At 39.5% G+C, this 21,774-nt stretch overlaps 1 protein-coding gene across 2 annotated transcripts in view; it reads right to left on the bottom strand.

Annotated features, from left to right (window-relative positions):
* cdin1 (CDAN1 interacting nuclease 1) overlaps window positions 1-21,774 on the bottom strand; it is a 52,094-nt gene that overhangs the window by 12,749 nt on the left and 17,571 nt on the right. For both annotated transcript variants that reach the window (XM_084914436.1, XM_084914437.1), the window contains exons 7-11: window positions 16,616-16,695; window positions 16,183-16,232; window positions 14,395-14,462; window positions 13,071-13,136; window positions 12,803-12,908 (exon numbers count right to left, since the gene is read on the bottom strand). In XM_084914436.1, the coding sequence (XP_084770562.1) occupies window positions 12,803-12,908; window positions 13,071-13,136; window positions 14,395-14,462; window positions 16,183-16,232; window positions 16,616-16,695 (370 nt within the window). The remainder of the gene's footprint in view (window positions 1-12,802; window positions 12,909-13,070; window positions 13,137-14,394; window positions 14,463-16,182; window positions 16,233-16,615; window positions 16,696-21,774) is intronic.

The following is a 21,774-nucleotide window of genomic DNA, read 5'->3' as shown; positions in this document are numbered from 1 at the left end:
GCACGTACTGAGCACCACCTGAATATGCAAGCCCCAAATCATGAAAATATCAGCATGCAAAACATGCCGTCATTTGCATACATTTTTGATTTTGGATTTCCGTGCTATTTAAATATGCAGTTAGAAATAGTCCAGCACTGCCTCTTGCGCTGTCACGCTGCACACTCACACTGTCATTGGTCCTGATAGAACTCCTCGCTTCAAAGGGAGCTTTGCAATGGAGAAGAGAATGAGCAAATATTTGAATTGCAAAAACACATCATCTTCCAAGGGGAGAAAATTCAAGACAACTTTTTAGAGTTAAAGACACCCCCAACCCCCAGCAAGCTAACCCTCTGCATACGGCACAAAAAAAGTCAACATATTCATAGTGTAAGCACACTCCTCACTAATTTACCATATCCAAATTTGCGTAATGGGATATGACATATTTTAGAGGGGATTGCGGGGAAAAAAAAAACTTTAATTTGAGGAGAGAACCATAAAATGTTTAAGCTGCTCCTGTATTTAACCGAAATCCACCATATAAATCCAGGTTCTCAGACAACCTGACATGGGTTTGATTACAGACTGAAGTGTAATTAGCCACTTCAGTTATCCTGTAGAAGGTTGGAGCGAGCAGCACCACCATCCTTGCTAGATATTCTAGCATAACTAAAGAGACCTTTACATTCTACGGGAGTACCTTTCCTCTCAGGATTCAGCACAGCCAGTTTATAGCCATTTACATGCAAGCACTCCAGGAGAATCTCAGTCGCCTTCCAACTTTTGCAAAAGTTAGAGAGAAAGTGCAATAAATAATCTTCGTGACCAATCAATAATATGACTCAGAGCATATTTGAAAGTATGAGTTCCTCACTTGGTTGCCAGAATAAATAGAACATTTAAGCCAAAAGTTACAAGTCTAGAAATGAAGGCCATGAACAACATTAACGGTACTAAATACCCATCATCAGACATCTAAAAAAACACCCCTGCACAGGGGAAAACACTCATCTCCTCTGTTTATGATTGCAAATGTATATACCACAGCCTGAGAACTACCTTGAATTTTAAATGAGGGAAAATTTAATAGTTTTACACACATACTAAGAAAACAGAATACAAGGGGAATTTCTGTAAGTATGCCTCTATAAGTAAGGCTATCAGATTGCTGCTGGAGAAAAAATGTGTCTACTTTTTTTTGTAATGTCTGCTTTAAACATAAGACGAACGATTGTGGATTCAGATTTCATACAATAATAAGAGGTTTGAATTAGATTTACAATATTAGCTATGTTTTAAATAGCAGTTTGAACCAGTAGTCACTGTTGCAAAATGCTACATTTTTGTGATCTCTTAACACGCACTTAGCTTTAGCCACCCAAGTCCAACCCTCCTGTGGTCTCTACCTCTTGTGAGCTACAAACCTATGCGTAGACAACTTGGAGACAAGCTTGAACAGAAATCAAACCTGAATGACGGATAGCTTTACTACACAATGACCTCTGTCACTAAGTTCTTGCCCTAAATCAATGCTGGCGATAAGAGCCCTGCGCCAGTGCTCACCTTGGTATGTTCAGCAGCAGGCCTTATCTATGGCAGGAGGAAGTATGAGTAATAACTAAAGACAAGCTACGACAAAACCACTAACCCCACCTTGTCAAACATAATTTACAATGTATATCCCTTTACCTCCTCACCCCCCACCCCCTACCTCCCACTGCTGTTAAAGAGTAATTATGGGAACCAAAGAGATTTGGGACTGAGTTTGGATGATTAGCCCATTATAGTATGCTGGGAGAGGTTTGAGTACAAGTCAGAGCAGGGCTCATATTTTCACAAGAAAAGTGAAAAAGTTAGGCTGCTGTAACTTTTGCTATTCTGTTGTACACTCATGGTTTCATTCACAAAAATATGAATAACACTCTTATATGTCAGCAGATCCATGTGAAGTGGCCAAACTCTGGTGATGTACACAGTGAGGGGCTAGAGGTTAAAGTTGAAAGAAAGGCTGACAGGAAGTCGACTTTATGAAGATTATAGCACTACAAACTCTGAGACCTTTCAATAGTTTTTCATTTGACTGTGTCTGATGAAGTATGTGTGTGAGACACATAGAGCCAGGCAGGAGAGCGAGCATGCTTCCAGGCAGTTGCATCAAAATGGAGCCAGAGACCAAATATGACATCAAACATTGCAATTAGCTGACCCCTTTCTCCTAGAGTCACAGTTTGAAAAGCCGTGCCTTTAAAACCCTGATTAAAATATGTTTGCTCTCTCATTCAAAATGACATTTGACAAGGTTAGTAATATTTCAACTAACTGTAAAAACATTCTTGCAGACGTAATCCTTTTTTCCATCACTTTGCAGAGGCGCAGGTAACCTCCGAGCGAGTTTCCCATGAACTCAGTGCTAAAATTTGCAAACAAAACGGCTGGGGGAAGGAAAAAAAAAAGTTCAAAAGTTTCACTCGAGTGTGTTTTGTTTCACCCGGGCAGCTGAAGCTAAATGTTTTCTGATCATTATTCAGAGCATTTATCCCCTTTCTAATTCAAACCACAATGAGCATTTAAAACGCAGCCAGGGTTTTTTCACTTTATTCCCTCCGACCACGAACTCCATCCTTAGCAGGGACCCAAGGGGGTGAAGACTGTCAGCAGGTCTGAGAATAGAGTTCCTCAAACCGTTAAACCCCCTCATCACCAAATTAGGAGGTGTATTCTGGAGCTTAATGGTATCTCCAATGGAAAGTTGAATAAAAAGTTATGCAAGATGTAATTTAACGGTGCATGACAGTATATATTTAAATATAAACTGTATATGAAATATTTTTTGCATGGGTTTAGAGGAGTACCAACTTTGGTTTGGAATCAACTTTGAGTCCAAGTTTTAAAAAAAGGAACGCAGTCAGAAAACTTAAGTAAACAAAAAGAAAACAGCGTCTGAGACAGTCATTGGTTCTGACAAAACAAGTGGGAGATAAGCAATGAAAAAAATGGGAAGAGATCAGAAATGGTCAAGCCAAAACTCTGTCTGAAGTTAACAGTTTTCAAATCCATTCCAATCGCAGGAGAAGAGAATGTGAAGTGTCGGGCTGGACAGTGAGCCAGCAGAGGCTTTGCTGCAGCTGCGCTCAAATGGAAGTGGCACTTTCTATCAGAGGCCTTTCACCAGACAGCTCTATTCTGCCCGTTCACTTTTAACCTCACAGACACATAACAAAAAGATACGAGTGGTCATTTAAGACGTGCGCACTCGTCATTGAAGAGACAGATTCGGGGTTTAACATTGGGATAGACTCATGGTGCGAATGTGCCAACTGATAGAGATATCACTCAAAATGAGAAATAGATTTCTTTGACATCTCTATGGCGGCCATTCAAAGGGGGTGGGGTCAAAGCCTCAAACTCTGTTAAGAGTTTAGATTTCACTTGTTCAGAAATATATGCCCCTGTTAACTTGCATCAGTCTAGAGGAAAAGGATTGCGTGCCATCTGTTTCGGCTTATGGTGAAAAATCACATCAACAAATGTTACAGGATTTTTTTTTCAAAATCACATATAGACCTCCTCAACGAAGTTTATTTCAAAACAGTCATAAAAAAACAAACACAGAACAGAAATACTGATACCATCAAAGATGTGGTGAAAAATATATAAGCAGAAATTTTCTTGTGTTCATTTTATTCTACACAGTTTTCATAAGAGCCAGCAGCCAGACGCATTTTTTTCTTCCAATCGTTTATAGACCTGACAGAGTTTGTGCAGACAAATCTGCTGACCTGATAGATCCTGTACATTAACCCCAAGAATTGATGAGCGAAAGCAGAAGGTCAGCACTTGGACACAGGCTCCTCATGTGTCTTTGATTACACACTCCGACTAAAGGATAGGCAGGCAGAGATGTTTAAGCTATCAGGCAATCAGACCGCCGAGAGACGTGAAACTCAAACCAGAGACAGGAGAAGGAAAGGGCTGCCTGGGAACAAAGATGGGGGAAGAGGGTTCTGACGAAGCTCTTTAACAAATGCCAGGCCAGCGAGGGGAAAAACTCAAATGTGCTTATATCTCTTTCAGTGTTTCTGTCAACAATGCAAAGAAGTGAATTAATACTGAAATATAAAACATTGTTCTCAAAAATAAATATCTCTTCATACGGTATTTAAACTAAATTACTTTTGGTACATCAGTCACAATGACTGCTACTGGATACAATCGGATATAGGATTTAAATATGAGAACAAGCAATTCAAATGTACTTTTGAAAAGAAATTAGGTCACATGACAAATGATAAAAAATAGAAATCTCTTCTTAACTGCAGCTGAGTATGCTTAGAGTACATTTAAAATAGCATGGCTGCTTTTGAAGTCATTTGGAGGCCAACTGGTGTTTTTTTTTTTTAAATATAATTTATTTTATTCTTTAAAATCCTTTCTGTTACTTGCTGCATTATCAGAGAAGAGTTTGTGAGATATAACGAAAACAGGAAGAACTTTGCCTCCTGGTTTAGAATATCAAAAGCTTTTTATAGGTATAAATCACCAAGAGCCTTTTGTCAGGATCTTTTTAACTTTCATACACACACAGATGAATGTGAGCCAGGAAAGCACTTAAAACTGCAGTACACACATGCACATGTATTGCAAGTGTACTGTTGTGTGTGTGTGTGTGTGTGTGTGTGTGTGTGTGTGTGTGTGTGTGTGTGTGTGTGTGTGTTTCTTTACTGTATGTGATCAGAATTCTGCTGGTAATATTAGAAATCCAATCATTACTTGTTTGATTAAGCGAGAAAAAAAGATACAAAGCTAAAAGCGTGGAAGCTAAATAAGAGGCTGAAGTCAGTGTGGAGGGGAAAAGGAAACAAGAATGAGCGGGAAAAAACAACAACAATAAAAAACAAGGTTATGTGAGGGACAGTGTGTCTATAAAAAGAAGCCTACTGTCTAGGTTATCTATAAGGAACCACTTATCACAAGCGACCAGCTTCACACAGTGACTGATGGGCCTCTACAGACCACGAGCACCAGCACACTATCTGGTACACACAGTGCTGCTCTTTAAACACAAAAGGCAGAAATATGAAGCATTGTTTCCTTGGTTGTCATTTGTTAAAAAATAATTCTTTTATTTTTGGACTGGAATAAAAAAAGTGTTTACCGTTTCCGTGCCAGCAAATACACAAAGACAATGCTGACCAACATAAATTAATGCTAAATTAGCCTAATTGAACCATTAATTTCTCGCCATGACCGATTTATAGCAGAACTCGCAGGTCTTTAAATGAAAAAACTAGATCAATATAACAGATACTACTCACACGTACTCGCATTATCTGTAGAACTTATCTAGATAGAAGTGAAGATATTTAGCACCTGTGAGTGTGCAGGCCTTTCTGTGATGCATATAAAGCATCATGCAGTGTGTGACAAATCTATTTGTCCCGCTGTCAAGAAAATATTACTGCAGGTTTAACATCACATTGAGGGTAATGTAGATCTGAATGTCCTTTAGAGGTCAGACAGCCATTAAAATTCTCCTGTTAGACTGACTTTTACAAAAAGCCTTTCGATTCCTTGCCCACTAGTCTCTCTGTGCTTTTGACAAATGCTGCTGGCTTCTTCCTGGATTGAAACCCAGAAGGTCAATGTAGAGGAAAAAAGAAGGAGAAGAAGGCGGCGAGACTGAGAAAATGAGGGGGGGAGGAGTGAGTCTTTTTAAGTGTGATGACATACATCGTGAAAGCTGACAAAAAAATGTACGTTCATCTTCAAAAAGTTCCATACCAAAACAGGAATTCATGGAGCAGACATGCTTGCACCTCATTTTACTTCAGGCTTTCCTCTCCATCTCACAGTGTCACAGGCAAGCAGCAAGACAGGAGGAGGGGTATATATCGCTGGGGTGCCGCTTTCTGTCCTGCTCTTCATTTATACACACAGCGCGATGTCAAAGCTGCTCTCACATTCAATGGTAAATGACAAATTTGGATAATGCACACATACAACCCTACCAACATAAATAGGAGACATGGGGCTTAACCAGAGTTAAATCCTGAGGCTGCCAGAGACCTGAGAGTGCGGATTACACCCCAGACGTCTTAAACAATGCACCCAAATGTGCATCCTTAAAAGTATGAAATCCTTGAAGCATCACGGCCGACTTGTCATTTACCATTAATATTCCAAGTAGCTTGCTCTGTGAGGGCTAGCATTGCACTTCTGTGGGCTGACGTTCCCCAAAACAAACACTTGCAAAGCCCTAAAGGAACCACCACTGTGGATGGCTATTTTTCTTGCTGTGGAATATTCTACGTGAGGATGTCATAACAAAGGAAACAATAAAAGAGGCCACGTTCCTGCACTGCATGGGGCATCCATAACTATGAATAGCAGGAAGGCTATGCAGAGACAGTTATGCTTTATCACAAAAAAACCCCCCCCACAAAACAACTAGAATTTTCTATTGATATTAAGTGCCCAAAACTACACAACAGAAGAAAAACTAAGCCAGAAAAAAGCTCTTTCTTAAACATCACAAGAGAATAGATTAATTGAGAAACTAAAAGACTGCTGGCCGGTGCTATAATGAATCTATTCAAATATTGTTTCTGTCACTCTAGTGACTATCAGCTATTCATTAAAGGCTACTACTGCCATGGAGACTTTTTTATTTATTTATTTTTTACCACCTTTCTTTGTCTTGCACATTTATGACAAGAACCTGAGGTAAGTTATTGCAGGGCACAGGTCTTGGAGGTGTCACACTGTCACCCCAGAAGCGCCTGTACCTGTCCTCAGGGATGGCCTTGTAATGTCCAGCCTCATTGAATCAGTGGCAGCCACGGCCTTTGGGCTCCCTCGCTCAGGTGACATCCCCTATCTGCTCTTTGTGATGTCCTAGATGCTGAGGCCTTTAATACTCTTATGCCACTGCATTAACTGGGACTATACGAGAAAACATGTGCAGAAGCACACAAGGTCAAAACATTATTTCTAAATATGAGCAGCTTCTAGGGATGGGTATCGAAAACCGGTTCTTGTTGAGAACCGGTTCCCACTGTTTCAATTCCTTGGAATTGTTTGCCATTTTTGCAAACGATTCCCTTATCGATTCCAGTCGCCCCGAATGACGTCACCACGTTGCGGAGCGTCATTTACCTGGCAGGAAACATGGCGGCTCAAATGCTCAAAAGTTTGGTTATACTTTACGAGAACGGATGACAACAGGGCAGCTTGCAATACTTGCAAAGCAGATATTTCATTTAAGGGAGGAAACACTACGAATATGCAAAAGCATTTGCTCACAAAACACGCGATGACCTGAAATGAATGTCGTAATTTTAATTCCGCTCCGGACTCGTGAATCTCAACTCAGCAGCAGCGGTAACGTTTGCACGTCCTCTCCCGTTAATGCGGCAGGTAAATAATCAACTAACAGTGCATATTATGTTAGCGCGATCTGCCTTATTACAAAACCTGCCATTACTGTGCATTTAGGTGACCATGATGAGAGAGACAGAGTCTGGCTGGCTCAGATGCTGGCAGTTCTCGCTGCAGTTTACCGGTAGCGTCTCCTTTCAGGCCAGGATAGACGAATGTCACCGAGCAGTGACTAAGTTTGTGGTAAAAGGCTTGCACCTATTTGCTACAGCAGATGCCCCCGATTTTCGGTAAGTGAATGTGTTTAATTGTAGGCAGGGACATTACTGGATATTCTTGTGTAATTGCTACAGAATAATTTATGTTATACTTTGTTATTGCTACAGAAGAATATTTATTTTATTATTTTACATTTACTATTTTTTTTTCCTGGGGACCCTGTGACACCCCATGGAAGAGCCATAGGCTGGATCTCTTAAGATCTCACTGTTGGGTTTGTAAGGCCATGTTACTCCTAAATTTCTATCTCGTTCAAAGAGAAGATATAAAACAAAGTTCTAAGCTAATCGACCTTAGTGTTCTCCTTTTTTTAAAAAGAATCGATAAGAGAATCGATAAAGAATCGAATCGTTAAACAGAATCGAAAATGGAATCGGAATCGTGAAAATCTTATCAATACCCATCCCTAGCAGCTTCAGTCATATATAAACAGTTATTTAAGTGAACACAAGCTACATTTATGGATCCAAATATCTAGAAGGAGGCCTTACATATTTTAAAGCTAAAAGTACCAGCTGATGAATTCAATAGGGCATATCAAACACCCACTGTAACATTACACTCCACTAATTAGGCATTCCTGTTATCAAGGCTTTAGAAAGTTCAACAAAAATGATGGACATGTCCATTAAAAATGGATGGAAATGTTCAATATCGTGAATCGAGAAATTAATTTGATGTCGCAAATGGATTGACATTCTGAGACTAACAGGCTTAATGCGCAATTTCATCTGTAAAACCTACAGCATGCAGCCCTTGATATAACTGGAAAAAGTTCAAAGAACTGGAGATTTCTAATTGTGGCTGTGTCAACTAATATAAAACATCACAAAAATCTTAGGTCTGTCTATTTATGAGGTAATGTGTCAGCAAGCAGATTATTGATGTTATAGGAACGGTCTGGTGAGACTGTGGAATTATGACTTTCTCATTAGTTTTACAATTTCCTCCATCACAAAAGTGTAACAAAGGACGCACATAAGCAGATAAGAATGGAGATCAATGAGTGCTTTTGGAGCGTGAGAATTTTATGCTACTAATTATGTGGGGACATAAATTATCAGCATTACAACAAGGCCTTCAAAATTACTGAAACAAAGGAGCCAGATGAAACATAATGCGTGTGTGTGCGTTCAAGTCTCACTAAATTTGCAAGTGGTCAAGCCAGATGATGTATAATGGCAAACCCAAAAGTCTTAACCCCCATTTCATATGAGGGAGAAATGAGGCATACTGTCCCATTATTTTGCTATAAATCATTTTTTGCGGACGTCTGACAGCTTTTTATCAGATCTAACCTTTTCAAGCCTCCATTAAGAGTGCTAACATTTTCAACTCTGACACATTTGCAGTTTACGAATCGCACAGCTGATTTACTTTGGGAGGAGGGAGCTGGCGTCCATGCTCATTGTCACACAGGCTTTTCATTGTGTTCGGCTGGGTGGAATAGGGAAAGGGAACGAAGGGAAAGAGCTGAAAAGTGATGAATGAGCTCTGAATTACACTCGTTTATACCCACATTTACATGTTTAATCTACTAAAACACGATAAAAAAAGTTATTTTCTTGGTTGTTGCGTTTTCTGATTTACCTGATTGATTATTTTTGGTACACAATTGCTGCAATGAAGGCAATTAGCTACCTCGATGAACCTAAAAAGTCTGGCGGGTTAACAATAAGCATGCAATAAGGTTTCTGAGCCTGGATATATTGTAGTTTTGACAGTTTTCTGCTCTCCTGACAATAAGGACCAGTCATTAAACTTTAGCTCCATCAAGTATAAAAACTTTTGTTTTTTTTGTCCTTCATTCTAAAAAAGTAGCCTTTACAAGTGGTTTCATAAGCAACTATAATCTTATTTTTTTTTAAATTATCCAATTATGTCAACTATTATTCAGTCAAATGGTAAAAACCCAAATCTCTATTGCTACATAACTTAGGCAAATGTTTCAACAATATTTGAGTGCAAAAATAATCAAGAAGTCAGCAAATAATAATTATCTCCATGGTCTCTGGATTAAAGTATGAGATCACCTAGACAGACAAATGCATGAGCAGAATTTGAACTGCTGCTTGCTGTGTTATGGAAGGAACTTTGCCAAGCGTAATTGATATAAGTACACCATAATCAACTAGGGGCAGTTAAGGTGCTACCACATAAGAGTCCATATTTCATTACATGCTGTGTTTAACCTTATCCACTTCTCCTAAAACACACAAGAGGCTCATTATGTGTTTAATATTCACCAGCAGGTGAATAATTTTTATGCAACTCTGATAGTTGGGCGAGATGGATCACTCAATTATCTGAACATCCGTCAGAGCAGAGGGCTCACTGGCTCTGGAACGCCACCAGCTAAGATTGATGGCTGGAAGACACCAATAGCTGCTGTTTCACCATCTCATCCAGGCACTGGGCCTGAACACGCTGTCTGATTCTGCAGAAGACTGTCTTTTTCTCTCCATTTTTTTCTGTCCTCTCCCTTTTTTTCTTGGGAGCATTGTAGGTGAAGCGTCATTACCCCTCACTCCACTGAAGAGGGGTTCATTATGGGGTTACTGTGTTGGCAAGACTATTGTTTGGATGATAAATGCAGTTGGTGAGGGCTTTGGAGGGAAAATTAGTTATGTTTTTTCTATCCGTCTACAAAAACACATCCTTACTCTGTAATGCTTGAGGGCAAGTGAAGAACAATTAACACAGTTCTGGGTAACCCAGCTCAGTTAAAGCAAAGAAGGAATTCATGAAAAATAAGCAAATCACTGGAAATGTCAATCAGAGGCAATTAAGTAATTACAATCACTGGTGTGCCCTTCTTAGGGTGGTCAAAAAGGAAACTGAACAGTTTAGACTTTGAAATCGGACTGAGCAATGAAGGAATGGACAAATATTTCAAACATCAACCTTTTGGGGCCCATCATATAAACTGAGACCAACTAACGAGAGATGAAGTGAAAAGTGAAGTAGACACTATCTAGCCCAAAGCGAATGAGTTCTTAAACCAAAAACACGAGACATTATATCATGTATATGGAGTAAGGACTTACAGATAAAGATTTAAACAGCCCACACCTATGGCTAAATTCAACCTTCTTTTGGATCTCAACAAAACACCTAATTCTGTACATGCTGCAGTACTAACACATGGTCAACATCACACATCCAGACCGACTAACAGAGGACTGTTATAACATTGTCTTTGTTGTTGTCACTGCTTAAACAAAAGTCTCCAAGACCGCATTTAACATGTTAACAGAATCAGAGGAAGAAAAAAAAAAAAAACAGCCTTGCCTGCAGCTGGTAATGATACCGTTCTCTTTTCACCTGCTGCTCTTAACAGGTTATAGTTTTGTGTCATTGCATTTCCAAACACAAACATGAACATCAGGGACTACACTTGTACTTCAAATGATCATGCGTATGGTCTAACAGAAAGATTAGGGGACATTTTGAAATGTCAGTTGTAAATGTCAAATAAAATTTACAGGGGTGCTGAAAAAGGTGGGGTCTGACATTTTTTCTTTCTCTTTTTTTGACACAGAATGTTTGTCTGACTGGCTGCTGGCTGATGTGATAGGATCTACTTTGTCAGTACCTTAATATACTTGGACAAGGCTAGCCTTGTGAATATAAATGAAAGACACATATGAGCAAATATATAAGGCTCAGACTAACACAAACTATCCAACCAAGCTGCAAGTATTCCAGAAAGATCAGCATTTGGCTGCAACACTGATCAGATAGCATTTCACAGTGTCGATGAGCTCAGGTGGTAGAGCAGATCAGCTACTAACCGGAAGGTTGGTGGTTCAATCCCAGGCTTCTCCAGTCTGCATGCCAAATATCCTTGGGCAAGATACTAACCCAATGTTGCTCTCCGATGCATCCATCGGAGTGCGAATGTGTATGAATGTTAGATAGTAAGCACTTAACAAGCTTGTGTGAATGGGTGTGATTGGGTGAATGAATTAGTAGTATAAAGCTTTGAGTCACTCAGAGTAGAAAAGCGCTATATAAGAACCAGTGCAGTCCAATGCAACACTTTAAAAACCTCTTGAATCAAAGCTGAAAGCCTGGACTTTAGTCACATCTTGACTGTTTGATTTAAAATCCAGTGTGGTGGTGTTCACAGGTAAGATTACAAAAACTGTGTCCCTGTCCAAATACTTTTAGACCTAATTCTATGAATACATCAAATCTCAAACTAATCTCATTATATCACGTACTGCACACATTCTAATAAAACATACAGACATGAGAGAAACCTCCAACTGGTCACGGCAGATGGTTGCCCCTCCCAAGCCTGGTTTAAGCTTGTTCGTATTAAAAGGGAGTTTTTCCTTCTCGCCGTCACCAAGTGCTTGCTCAAAGGGGGCAGTTTACTTGTTGGGGTTTCTCTCTATTATTGTAGAGTCTTTACCTTACAATATTAAAGTACCTTAAGGTGACCGTTGTTGAGTACTTTGTTACTCTGTGTTTTGAAAAGTGCCATACAAATAAAGTTATCACAATTCACTGAACACAGCATCAATGACGAGAACCTGCACCACCATGTCAGTTAACCTTAATCAGGGCTATAGTGTGATATGGGAACCTGGTGTCAGCCAAGGCTAAGATGTGGACTCCACTTGTTTGTGTCCACTTTATTCAGGTTTTAAATTAAATATTAAATAGGTCAGTATTTTCTACAGGTTATCACTTCTAAGATTCATTGAAAAATGTATTTACGCACGTATACCTCTGTCCCGCCACCGTCAGGACCTGCTCCTGTCCAAAAGTTCTCATGCTACAGAGGCCAGGCATTAGTCACCCATTTCCTTGCTTCCCTTCCAACACAATGTGTTTATTCAACAAAACAATCAAGCTCACAGGCAGACCATTCAGGCTCTAAAGGTCTCAGAGAACATGAGTGAATGTGGAAGTAGTGAAATGTGCAGCTGTAGCATGTGGAATCCTGTGGTTAAAGTGGCCTTTGCCAGGGAGGAAGTGGTAAGCATTGGCGCACAGAGATAGGAGTTCTTTTATAAAACTGAGAATACCTGATCATAGTTTCTAGTGAAAAAGGAGAAGTTATAAAGAATATGCAAACTGATAAAATAACATTGACAAATTTTTGATGGCCAATAAAGTAAACAAAACAGATAAAAAAGAGAGGGCTCACCTGTTCCAGTAGCTCCAGAATTGTTCATTGAGGTAGGTTTGATGGCTTTGATCATCTCCAAAAGAGGCTTTGCTCTCAATCCAGTGTACAATGTGTCCTTCCACAGCTTTTCATAAATAACAAAACACAGCAAATCTAAGAAAACTAGTTAGACGAGGTCATTTGTTTTGTTTTGTTTCTTCAGTCATATACAAAAAATCCCAAAACTTTTTGACAATACAGATGCCTAAGGTTGAAGTCAGGTTACATTCATAATGTAAATACTAACCAACTGGAACCTCCAGGATGATATCAGGTGTTTTGTCGTAGCCCATAGTTCTCAGATGGTTTTCATCTATTGAAAATAAAAGTTTAGAAATGTTATGCTTGCTGTTTTGCAGTAACCTTCTATATGAACAATCAGTCACAGGCTGCTGATCTAACTGCTTTCACAAAGATGCTGGTAACAAACCGCTCAGCGTGAGCAAAGCAGAAAAACAGCAGTAGAGCACAGCCAGTGCAGTTAAACCATTATCTACATCTGCCACGTATTTGCTGTCACTGCACAAAATACTCTAAACTCCAGTTACAGTATTGCTCTCTTTGGCAGTGCTTTATAAAATATACAGAAAGGAGACAAGGCTGGCATTATAGTCTCTGCAAGCCTGACCCTTGCCTGCACAAGCTGTAGCCATTGTCCTTGACTTCTGGCGTGCTCTAGCCATTATCCCTCCAACACCTGATTTCTCCATTAAATCTCACTGACCAGGTCATTCAGTTCCAAAGGCCTGCCTCTTTGTCTTCAGCCAAGCTCAACTAATGGGGCATGGAAGAGAATTGTGGCTAGATGGAGGGTGGCGGTTAGTGCTGGTGAGGAGGTAGCATCAGCCACGGATGAAGAAAGAGAGCAGAGAGAGGTCATCGAGGCTACCAGAGGACTGTGGTAGATATCCAGGCATCCAAGATGCTGTAATGTCGGTGTAGAAATGTGTTTGTGTGTATAAGGATGGGAACCTCTGTACACACCCACTGGGCTGTTGACATTCTCATGTGGCTCTGATCGCCTTTTTTTAGATCAGCTTTGATTAAAATTAATGGTCCATTCCTGCTGTTGGGTAGCTTATTTCCAATCCATTTATCAGATGGGGTGAGGCTGCTTCAGTGGCCTCGTGCCCCTCGAACTCTGACAGCTTTAGAACAGTCTTCTGTACAGCCCTGAAGAAAGGTCAGCACTCCATGTCCAAATAAATGATACGGCCGTAATGACAGTGGGAATGATTCTTATTCTTCATCACTCATCTGACCTAGTAAATGATGATGGGATGGGGGTGATATGAGGATGGGGGGATTCTATAGTTCCATACCTGAACATTCCATCTTCATTTAATTTGATCTGAATATGGCAATAGCATCAGAAAAGTAGATGATATTCAGAGAACAATCTGTTTGATTTTCTGTAAACATCAAATCCCCCAAAACAGCTTTACGCAGAGAGAAATATAAATAAATAAAAAATATTTGCAGTCAAAAGTGTCCATATGGTTCCAATATGACTTATGAGTTGTTTTCGTTTTCATGTTAAAATGTAATGAGAAGGTCAAAGGATGGCTTACCCAGAAAGGAAAGGTTCTTCTCCTTCAGTTTTTCCCGGAGCAGCACTTCATGCTCATGGCCTATGGAGCTGAGAATCGAGTCAAGGATTCCAACGATACATTTGACTTTTAAATTTAAATTCTCTGGAAACCAGAAAATTCAGTGCTCGACTACATGCACATGTTTACCGTCAGTTACAGTTAAGAATCTGCTCTTCTCCATTATTGATTTACTATGCAAAGCGAAAGCCATTTCTCCTCATGCTAACATACAGTAAAGCATAATCAGAGTTCGGGTCAAGTTAAATCTGCTTTCACAACAAATTTCTGAAGTGCATTATCTAAATAAGAAAGAAAAACCAAATGCCAATTTGACAAAATGCATAAAGTGCATAGATGAGATACTCTGCCTAGTACTTTATAATATTTGAAGAAAAAATACTTTTAGAATAAATGCCATATTGTATTAAGGATGTGCAAAGCTTGAAGGCACATAAAAGGAAATATGCAATTATGATGGTTTTATTTTTGAAAGAGAAAAAGAAGCTCTTATAGAAATATATTATATTTCTATAAGGAACTATATATATACACATACATACATATACACATACATACATATACACACATACACATACACATATATATATATATATATATATATATATATATATATATATATATATATACATATATATATATATATATATACATATATACATATATATATATATATATATATATATATATACATATATATACATATACACATATATATATATATATACATATATATATACATATATATATATATATATACATATATATATATATATATACATATATATACATATATATATATATACATATATATATATATATATATATATATATATACACACACATATATATATATATATATATACACACATACTGTAACTAGTAGCCACGCAACTGATTCAATGTGTGGATGACTTCTTTGAAAGAACATAGCAGTGGGGTGGTTATAATGAACTCTCTGTGGCAGAGTAACTGATTTTAAGTTGACACTGAGAGGACTGCCACAGAATGTTAAAAAAAAGGGGGGGATGTGGAAGGAGGGTATGGGGACAAGGTTGACTGGCTATGAACAGAACAACACAGCCCCACCACGGGCAAGAAAGCCTGGACAGACACAATAACATACGGACGTGCACGTGTACACCGACTCAAATAATTCTCCTCCCCTTGAAAATAGCTGATCTGCTACCCAGCTGGTTGCCCCTAAAAAAGCCTGAGCTCCATTCTGCCCCTACAGCCAAGGTCCTACTAGACGAGTAGGGGGTATGTGTAGATGGGGAAAGTGTGTGGGAAGAATAGTAATGAGGTGGACAAATTAATTATAAATGAATAATAAATTATTACCTTAAGTTAGACAAATGTAGTAAAAACTTTCTGTAGTGCACATCTGAATAAAATGATCAGAAGTAAATAGTAATGAATTAAAATGCATTTAAAAATATGTATGTAACAGTATTAGCTCTTTTTCCTGTTCCAAAAAGCTTTTGAATTATATTTCTTTTCTTGTATCATAGAACATTGGGTCTGATTCACAGCATGCACATAGAGATGCATTTAGATCAGCCTATCCTCTCCTCCTCTTCCCTCCATCGCCTTCCAGCCCCTGTATGGATGATACTGGGATGGCAGGCAGGATGAAACACTTCCTCTGTGAAGCAGAACTTTTATGTCAGGTGAAGCCAGACACATCTCATCCCCTTCAATAGCTCCTCGTCAATTTCAGGCTTAAAATTTTATGGGATAGGATACTGTTTGATGCAGTCTACCAGCGGTCCATAACAGCAGTCATTTATTGTGCACTGAAAAGAGGGGGAAGAAATATTATGGCGTGCCAAAAGGGTGGGTGGGTGTAAGGGAGGTGAGGGAAGCCCATACACTGCTGGAAAAAAAAAGGAGAAAACACAGGAGATGCTGGCAGACTGGCAGGCATGACCGCCGGCTCTCACGTGACCTCATCAGCAAACATGAGCCGCTGATGCCGTCTGTCAGCCAGGTGTAGAGTACCATTTTTTTTCTTTTTTGAAAACTCACTGTGCACAAGCAATTTTCGATTTGTTAAGTAGAGACACAGCAAATGCCTTAAAATAATAACATTTCATATAATTAAATAGAATTATCTCTCTCAGGCAATTAAACAGTTCTCTGGAAAATGTTAATTAAGTACAAAACTTAAAACCCTTACTTGGTAGACATTACTGGCCAAAATTTGGTCTGGAATTAAAGATGGCTCCTTCAGCATGCTGTTGAGGACTGATTTAGATGCTGAGAATAAGACAGCAAAAGAAGAGAGGGAGACAGACAGAAAAAGGAAAAAAATAATGACCACATAATTTTATTCAAGAAAATGTCTAACTGCTGGATTTAACAAAGCAAAACAGTTAGTGTTATAAACAAAACCAGCCTGGACAGCCTCTAACCCACCAACCTGTGTGCAGTATTTCTGCACTAGCCCATTAGATGGTTGCTTGGTATCTGTACAGATTTTCTATAGATAAATGTTTCAGTCCAAAGCACAGGCGCTTCATGTAGTTTATCTATGTTATGAACGCTGACTATTCTGCATCTCTCATCCCTATTCTTGCTCTACTAACATTATAAATCAGAAAGGGAGGCCTGCGAATCGACTCGCTGTTACTGCAACAGCAAAAAATTCCTTAAATCATTTCTTAAAAAAGATTTGGATTAAATGGATTGTATCACCGTGTGACGAAATGGTTGAGGCACACCATTTTAGTGATATATATGTACACATGCGCCTGACAGATTTGGCGCATTAGAGACAATACATGGAATGTTTCTATTCACATTTCAGGCATGGATGGTGCCTATACCAACATCGCAGAAGTTCTCAAGCGCATCTAGGAAACTGCACACAGTATATAACGGTTATAGACACGATGGCTTATTTAAAAATTAATACAATTTTTTAAAAAGTCACAAAAAAATTTAATAAATCAATTGATAGCCATCTGGATCATTAGGCCTCTGTTAGATAAATTTCACCCACAGAAAGGCGGGCTATTCTTTTCTATGCTCTCATCCCCTACACACTTAGGGAAACTACCACAAACAAGATAGCCATTGCTATGATCCCTCATCTACCTTATGATGAAATAAAAAGTAGAGGAGGTGGAAGAAGAACAAAAGCGCCTCCTCCTTTCGTCGTCTCTATCTTTTCCTGCATAGGCTTTTTTTTGTTTTGTGCAACCTGCTTTCTGTTTTAGTCTCTCCCAGCCAGCTACAGTGCTCCCCCAGCCCATCCCATAACCCCACACTCCCTCTTAGAGCTGCAAGGCACAGGGCAGTGCTTTATTTCTCTGCTCATTTTTCTCAGAGATTGGTACCTTCACACGCAGATCCATACCATGCTCCTGTGCAATGCAGGCGGTGGTGAAGAAAGAGGGTTATATTTTCCCCTTGAGTTAGGACACCTCATGACAAATGATAATGGATAATCAATAAAGTGGGAAATATGAGGCAGCAAACTTTATGAAGCCAGGAGACATATTACTCCCAAACAACACTGGTTTCCCTTAACAAAGTCACTACTCGACTGTGCCTAATAATCTGAAGGAAAATCAAAGGACCCGCAACCACATCAGCAATATTGGCAACTTATTCCACTTTAATGGCATTTTGATTGATTTTTTCCCTCTTCCTAATGGTCTTTTTATAGATTTGACGCTGTTTCTGCAAAACAGTAGTGTGTAATAAACCTCCCTGAAGGCAAACGTTAGCCATTAAAGCTCTTGTCTTACTAGCACTCATAATTGGAGGTTGACCACCACCACATTTTGGTCTCTCACATAACACACACTTTCAGGACTAGAATTCTCCCTCCGCTGTCTCTCAAGCTCTTTGATATTTTTTTGTCGACGGCCATAATAAGTGCCAGGATCTCTTTCGTCTGCGCTTTTTGAGGGATGGGGTTAAAAATAGCCATAAAGAGGTGACCTTGGCGCTGACATTGTGGAATTTCAGCCAAGCATTGACCTGATGAAAATGGAAGGCCAGGCTGCTAATAAATCAGGATGCTTTTAAAATGAGTTTACCCTAATGCTCATTCATCACGGGCTGTAATGCCATTTGCAGGCCCAGGATTCGCTGCTGTGCACAAACACAGCAGTAAATAACAACAGGGCCCTTGCATCCTTCGCATCGTTGCAGCCTCCAACATCAGCATACATTTATTAAAGACGCCCCCGCCTTGCACGGCAGCACACCTCTAGAACACCCTGAGCTCCTTTCTGCTATATGCAAACATACACACACAGAAACAAAAAACACACAAGCAATGCTCTTTAAATACACATGCTCAAAGCACATACAGAGGCACACATAAAAATGCGTGCAGAAAAATAAAAAGCACAATCTGTAGAACACTAGACACGGAGAACAAAGCCCTGCAGCACAACTGTGCACCTTGTAAACATTCACCAAATTTACTGTAATTGTCCCATGTTGGTATAAATTCTGACTAAGGCACCATATCACACCGTCAACATCTGAACAAAAGGAACAGAGGAGAGGGGAATAATAGATGTGAAACGCTACACCTCCATAGGGATTTGCTAAAGAAAACAACCAGTGTAAACAAATCACAGGCCTGTTTTCATATGCAACTCCAAAACAAGATAAACTATATAAGGCAAGGTAACGGCAACAGAACCTTGGCATGTTTTCTCATTGCTTAGTTTCTTTCATTTGTAACTACTGGGACTCCTCTTTTCTCCACTAGGGTGAAAAAGTCATTATCGCAAACACAAAAAAACAGAGAGAAACCTCATTAAATAGCAACATTTGTTGAGGGAGGACTGTAATAAACAATAACGGATGACGATTGTTATTGCCCCTGACACTGATGAGCTCCTTTGTAAGTTTGTTTATTAATTAAAAAACCCACTATTTTCCACGGGTGGGGGTGGGCAGTTACCCATTTCCTCTATATGCCCACACCCCCGCACACTCCCCGTGCGCAAGCCATTGAGCTGTGGAGGGGCACTCGTTCATCAAACTTCATGGAGCAAGGGAGAGACAGGTCCTGATAATGTGCACCGCTAAAGCTGATTTTCCATGATGAATCTCGGAGCATATAAATTGGCTAATATCTGAAAACATTTACAGATACTAGAGGAATTGACTACTTGTGGGACATGATGGATGAGGCTCTCCAACACTGGCCGACAGCTCTGCAAATCTCTGCGGTTGCCTAAAGCCCTCATTTGATTTTCCAATTTACTCCTTTTAAATTTATCCCCCCGCACTGAGAAAAAAGAAAAAAAAAAACAAAAAACAGAAGATGGGAGAGAGAGAGAGTGGGAGATAGGGGGTGGGGGGTATGTGTTTCTTTTTAAACTATCTGTGGTGGTGTGTAGGTGCTAGTTGATGATATGAGGTGGTATCTCCTGTGCAAGAGGAACTCGCTCCCTGAAGAGGTTACTGGGGCAGAACTGATCTGCTTCCACCTGATTCCTTCTGATAGCGGTGAGATGAGACTCCACATTTCTCTCTGTGTGTGTGTGTGTGTGTGTGTGTGTGTGTGTGTGTGTGTGTGTGTGTGTGTTAATAGTAGATCTGGGGAGGCACTGCTATGGAGAAAGGCTTCCCAGGTCAGGCCATTAGACTGTGGCAGAGGCTGACTGGAGCTTCTCTGCTGAAAAGGAGTAATTAGTATACTTGTCAAGTGAAGTACCACGGTGCTGCTTACCTCCCTCGCAACCGCCCCCTTGCATACACACACGCACACACTAACACTCATGCTGTCTTTGCCTCCTTACTCCCTCCCTTCTTGCTAATGAAGTGCCCTTGCTCTCATTATTTGGAAAAAAAAAAGGCTTCATATACACACCCCATCTCTGCACATTGGAGAAGTGTAACAGAGAAGAGAGGAGCACTTGAACACAAGAGGGAAGGAACCATAACAATCATAGCGGCCACGTTGAAAATTTGCTCCGATAAGACCCAGTACAATATTCAGTTATCAACACGTTTTATCTGAGAAACATTAAAGTTATTATAAATCCTGTCAAGTAACCAAAGGATCATAGTAGACACTAAGATTCTCACAGTGTTAACATCAAACACGGGACGTTTATAACCTTGCGTACAAGGCTTCTGTAAAGGAATGTGACAATAAATCTTAAAGGCGGTCGAATCACATAGTTACAAAACATGGAGTAGCAATCTAATCTGAAGCTGGGCCTTGGGAAAATGGAAAAGGTCAAATAGCTAGCAAAATTGCCTCCTCAAAAAGTATGTCTAAATCTAGAGGCACATCAACTCCTGTCAAAGGAGGAATAGAAAGAAAGATGAAGAGATAGCAGGAGGGGGAGAAGACAGAGCATTGGCTCCCCCAGTGTTTTTGCTGTGACTTTGAATCTATTACTAGATACGACCATCCTGTATCTAATGATACAGAATAGGAATGACAGTATAGCTGTCTGCAGTGTTATACTTTCATTTACAGAACTTCTCATTGGGCTGAGATGTGTTAGCTGTGCCTATAATAATGTTTTCATGAGATCTGTCCCTACCACTCCTGTTAATGTAAACTTTTTAAAATGCACAATTGTTAGTTCAGCTCTAGTAATTGTCGTTATTGGGATTCACTGCAATTCCATCCATCCACACATTCATTTATCTTCTTCTGCTTATTCAATTGCGATGGGACTGGAGCCTATCCCAGGAGTCAGGGCGTGAAACGAGGCACACCCTAGATAGGTTGACAGTCTATCGTAGGGCTAACTCAGCGACAGATGACCATTCATGCTCATATTCTCATGTATGGCTGATTTACAATCACCAGTTACTCTAAGATGCACATCTTTGGATTGTAAGAGGAAGCTGGAGTACATGAGAGGACCCATGCACTGGCAGGCATGACCCCTTCTCACCTCACAAGAAGGTCCTCGACTTGAATCCATCAGCCAGCGAGGGATTCTCTGTGTGGAGCTGGCACATTCATGCTCACTGAAATTCAGTGAAATTAATATCTTCATTTTTTTTTAATCACCTATTTGAAATATTTGAAAATGTATAAATATTTACAAAAAATGTAATCATTTAAAAATGTATTCCTCAAGATTACTGAATGTTTAAAAACAATACAATTTTGCTTTATTATCATTATGTATACTTTCATAAAATGAAACGTAGTATCCAGTATATTTATATGAACAACATAGACATAGATTTAACCAATAACAAGACTTATAATAACCACTTGACTTAAAAAAAGTTTTTTATTTTTTTTATTTATTAGTAGTTTCATAAAACTTTTCTATCATATTCACAACCCTGACACATAAGCTGGATACAAGTCTGGAAAGAAAAACAAGGAAA

This window comes from Perissodus microlepis, chromosome 19, assembly GCF_051167445.1.
Source record: "Perissodus microlepis isolate ML-2025 ecotype Zambia chromosome 19, ASM5116744v1, whole genome shotgun sequence".
In the NCBI taxonomy this organism is placed as follows: domain Eukaryota; kingdom Metazoa; phylum Chordata; class Actinopteri; order Cichliformes; family Cichlidae; genus Perissodus; species Perissodus microlepis.
Note: the sequence above shows the minus strand (reverse complement) of the source record. Positions and strands in the feature narration are given on the sequence as shown.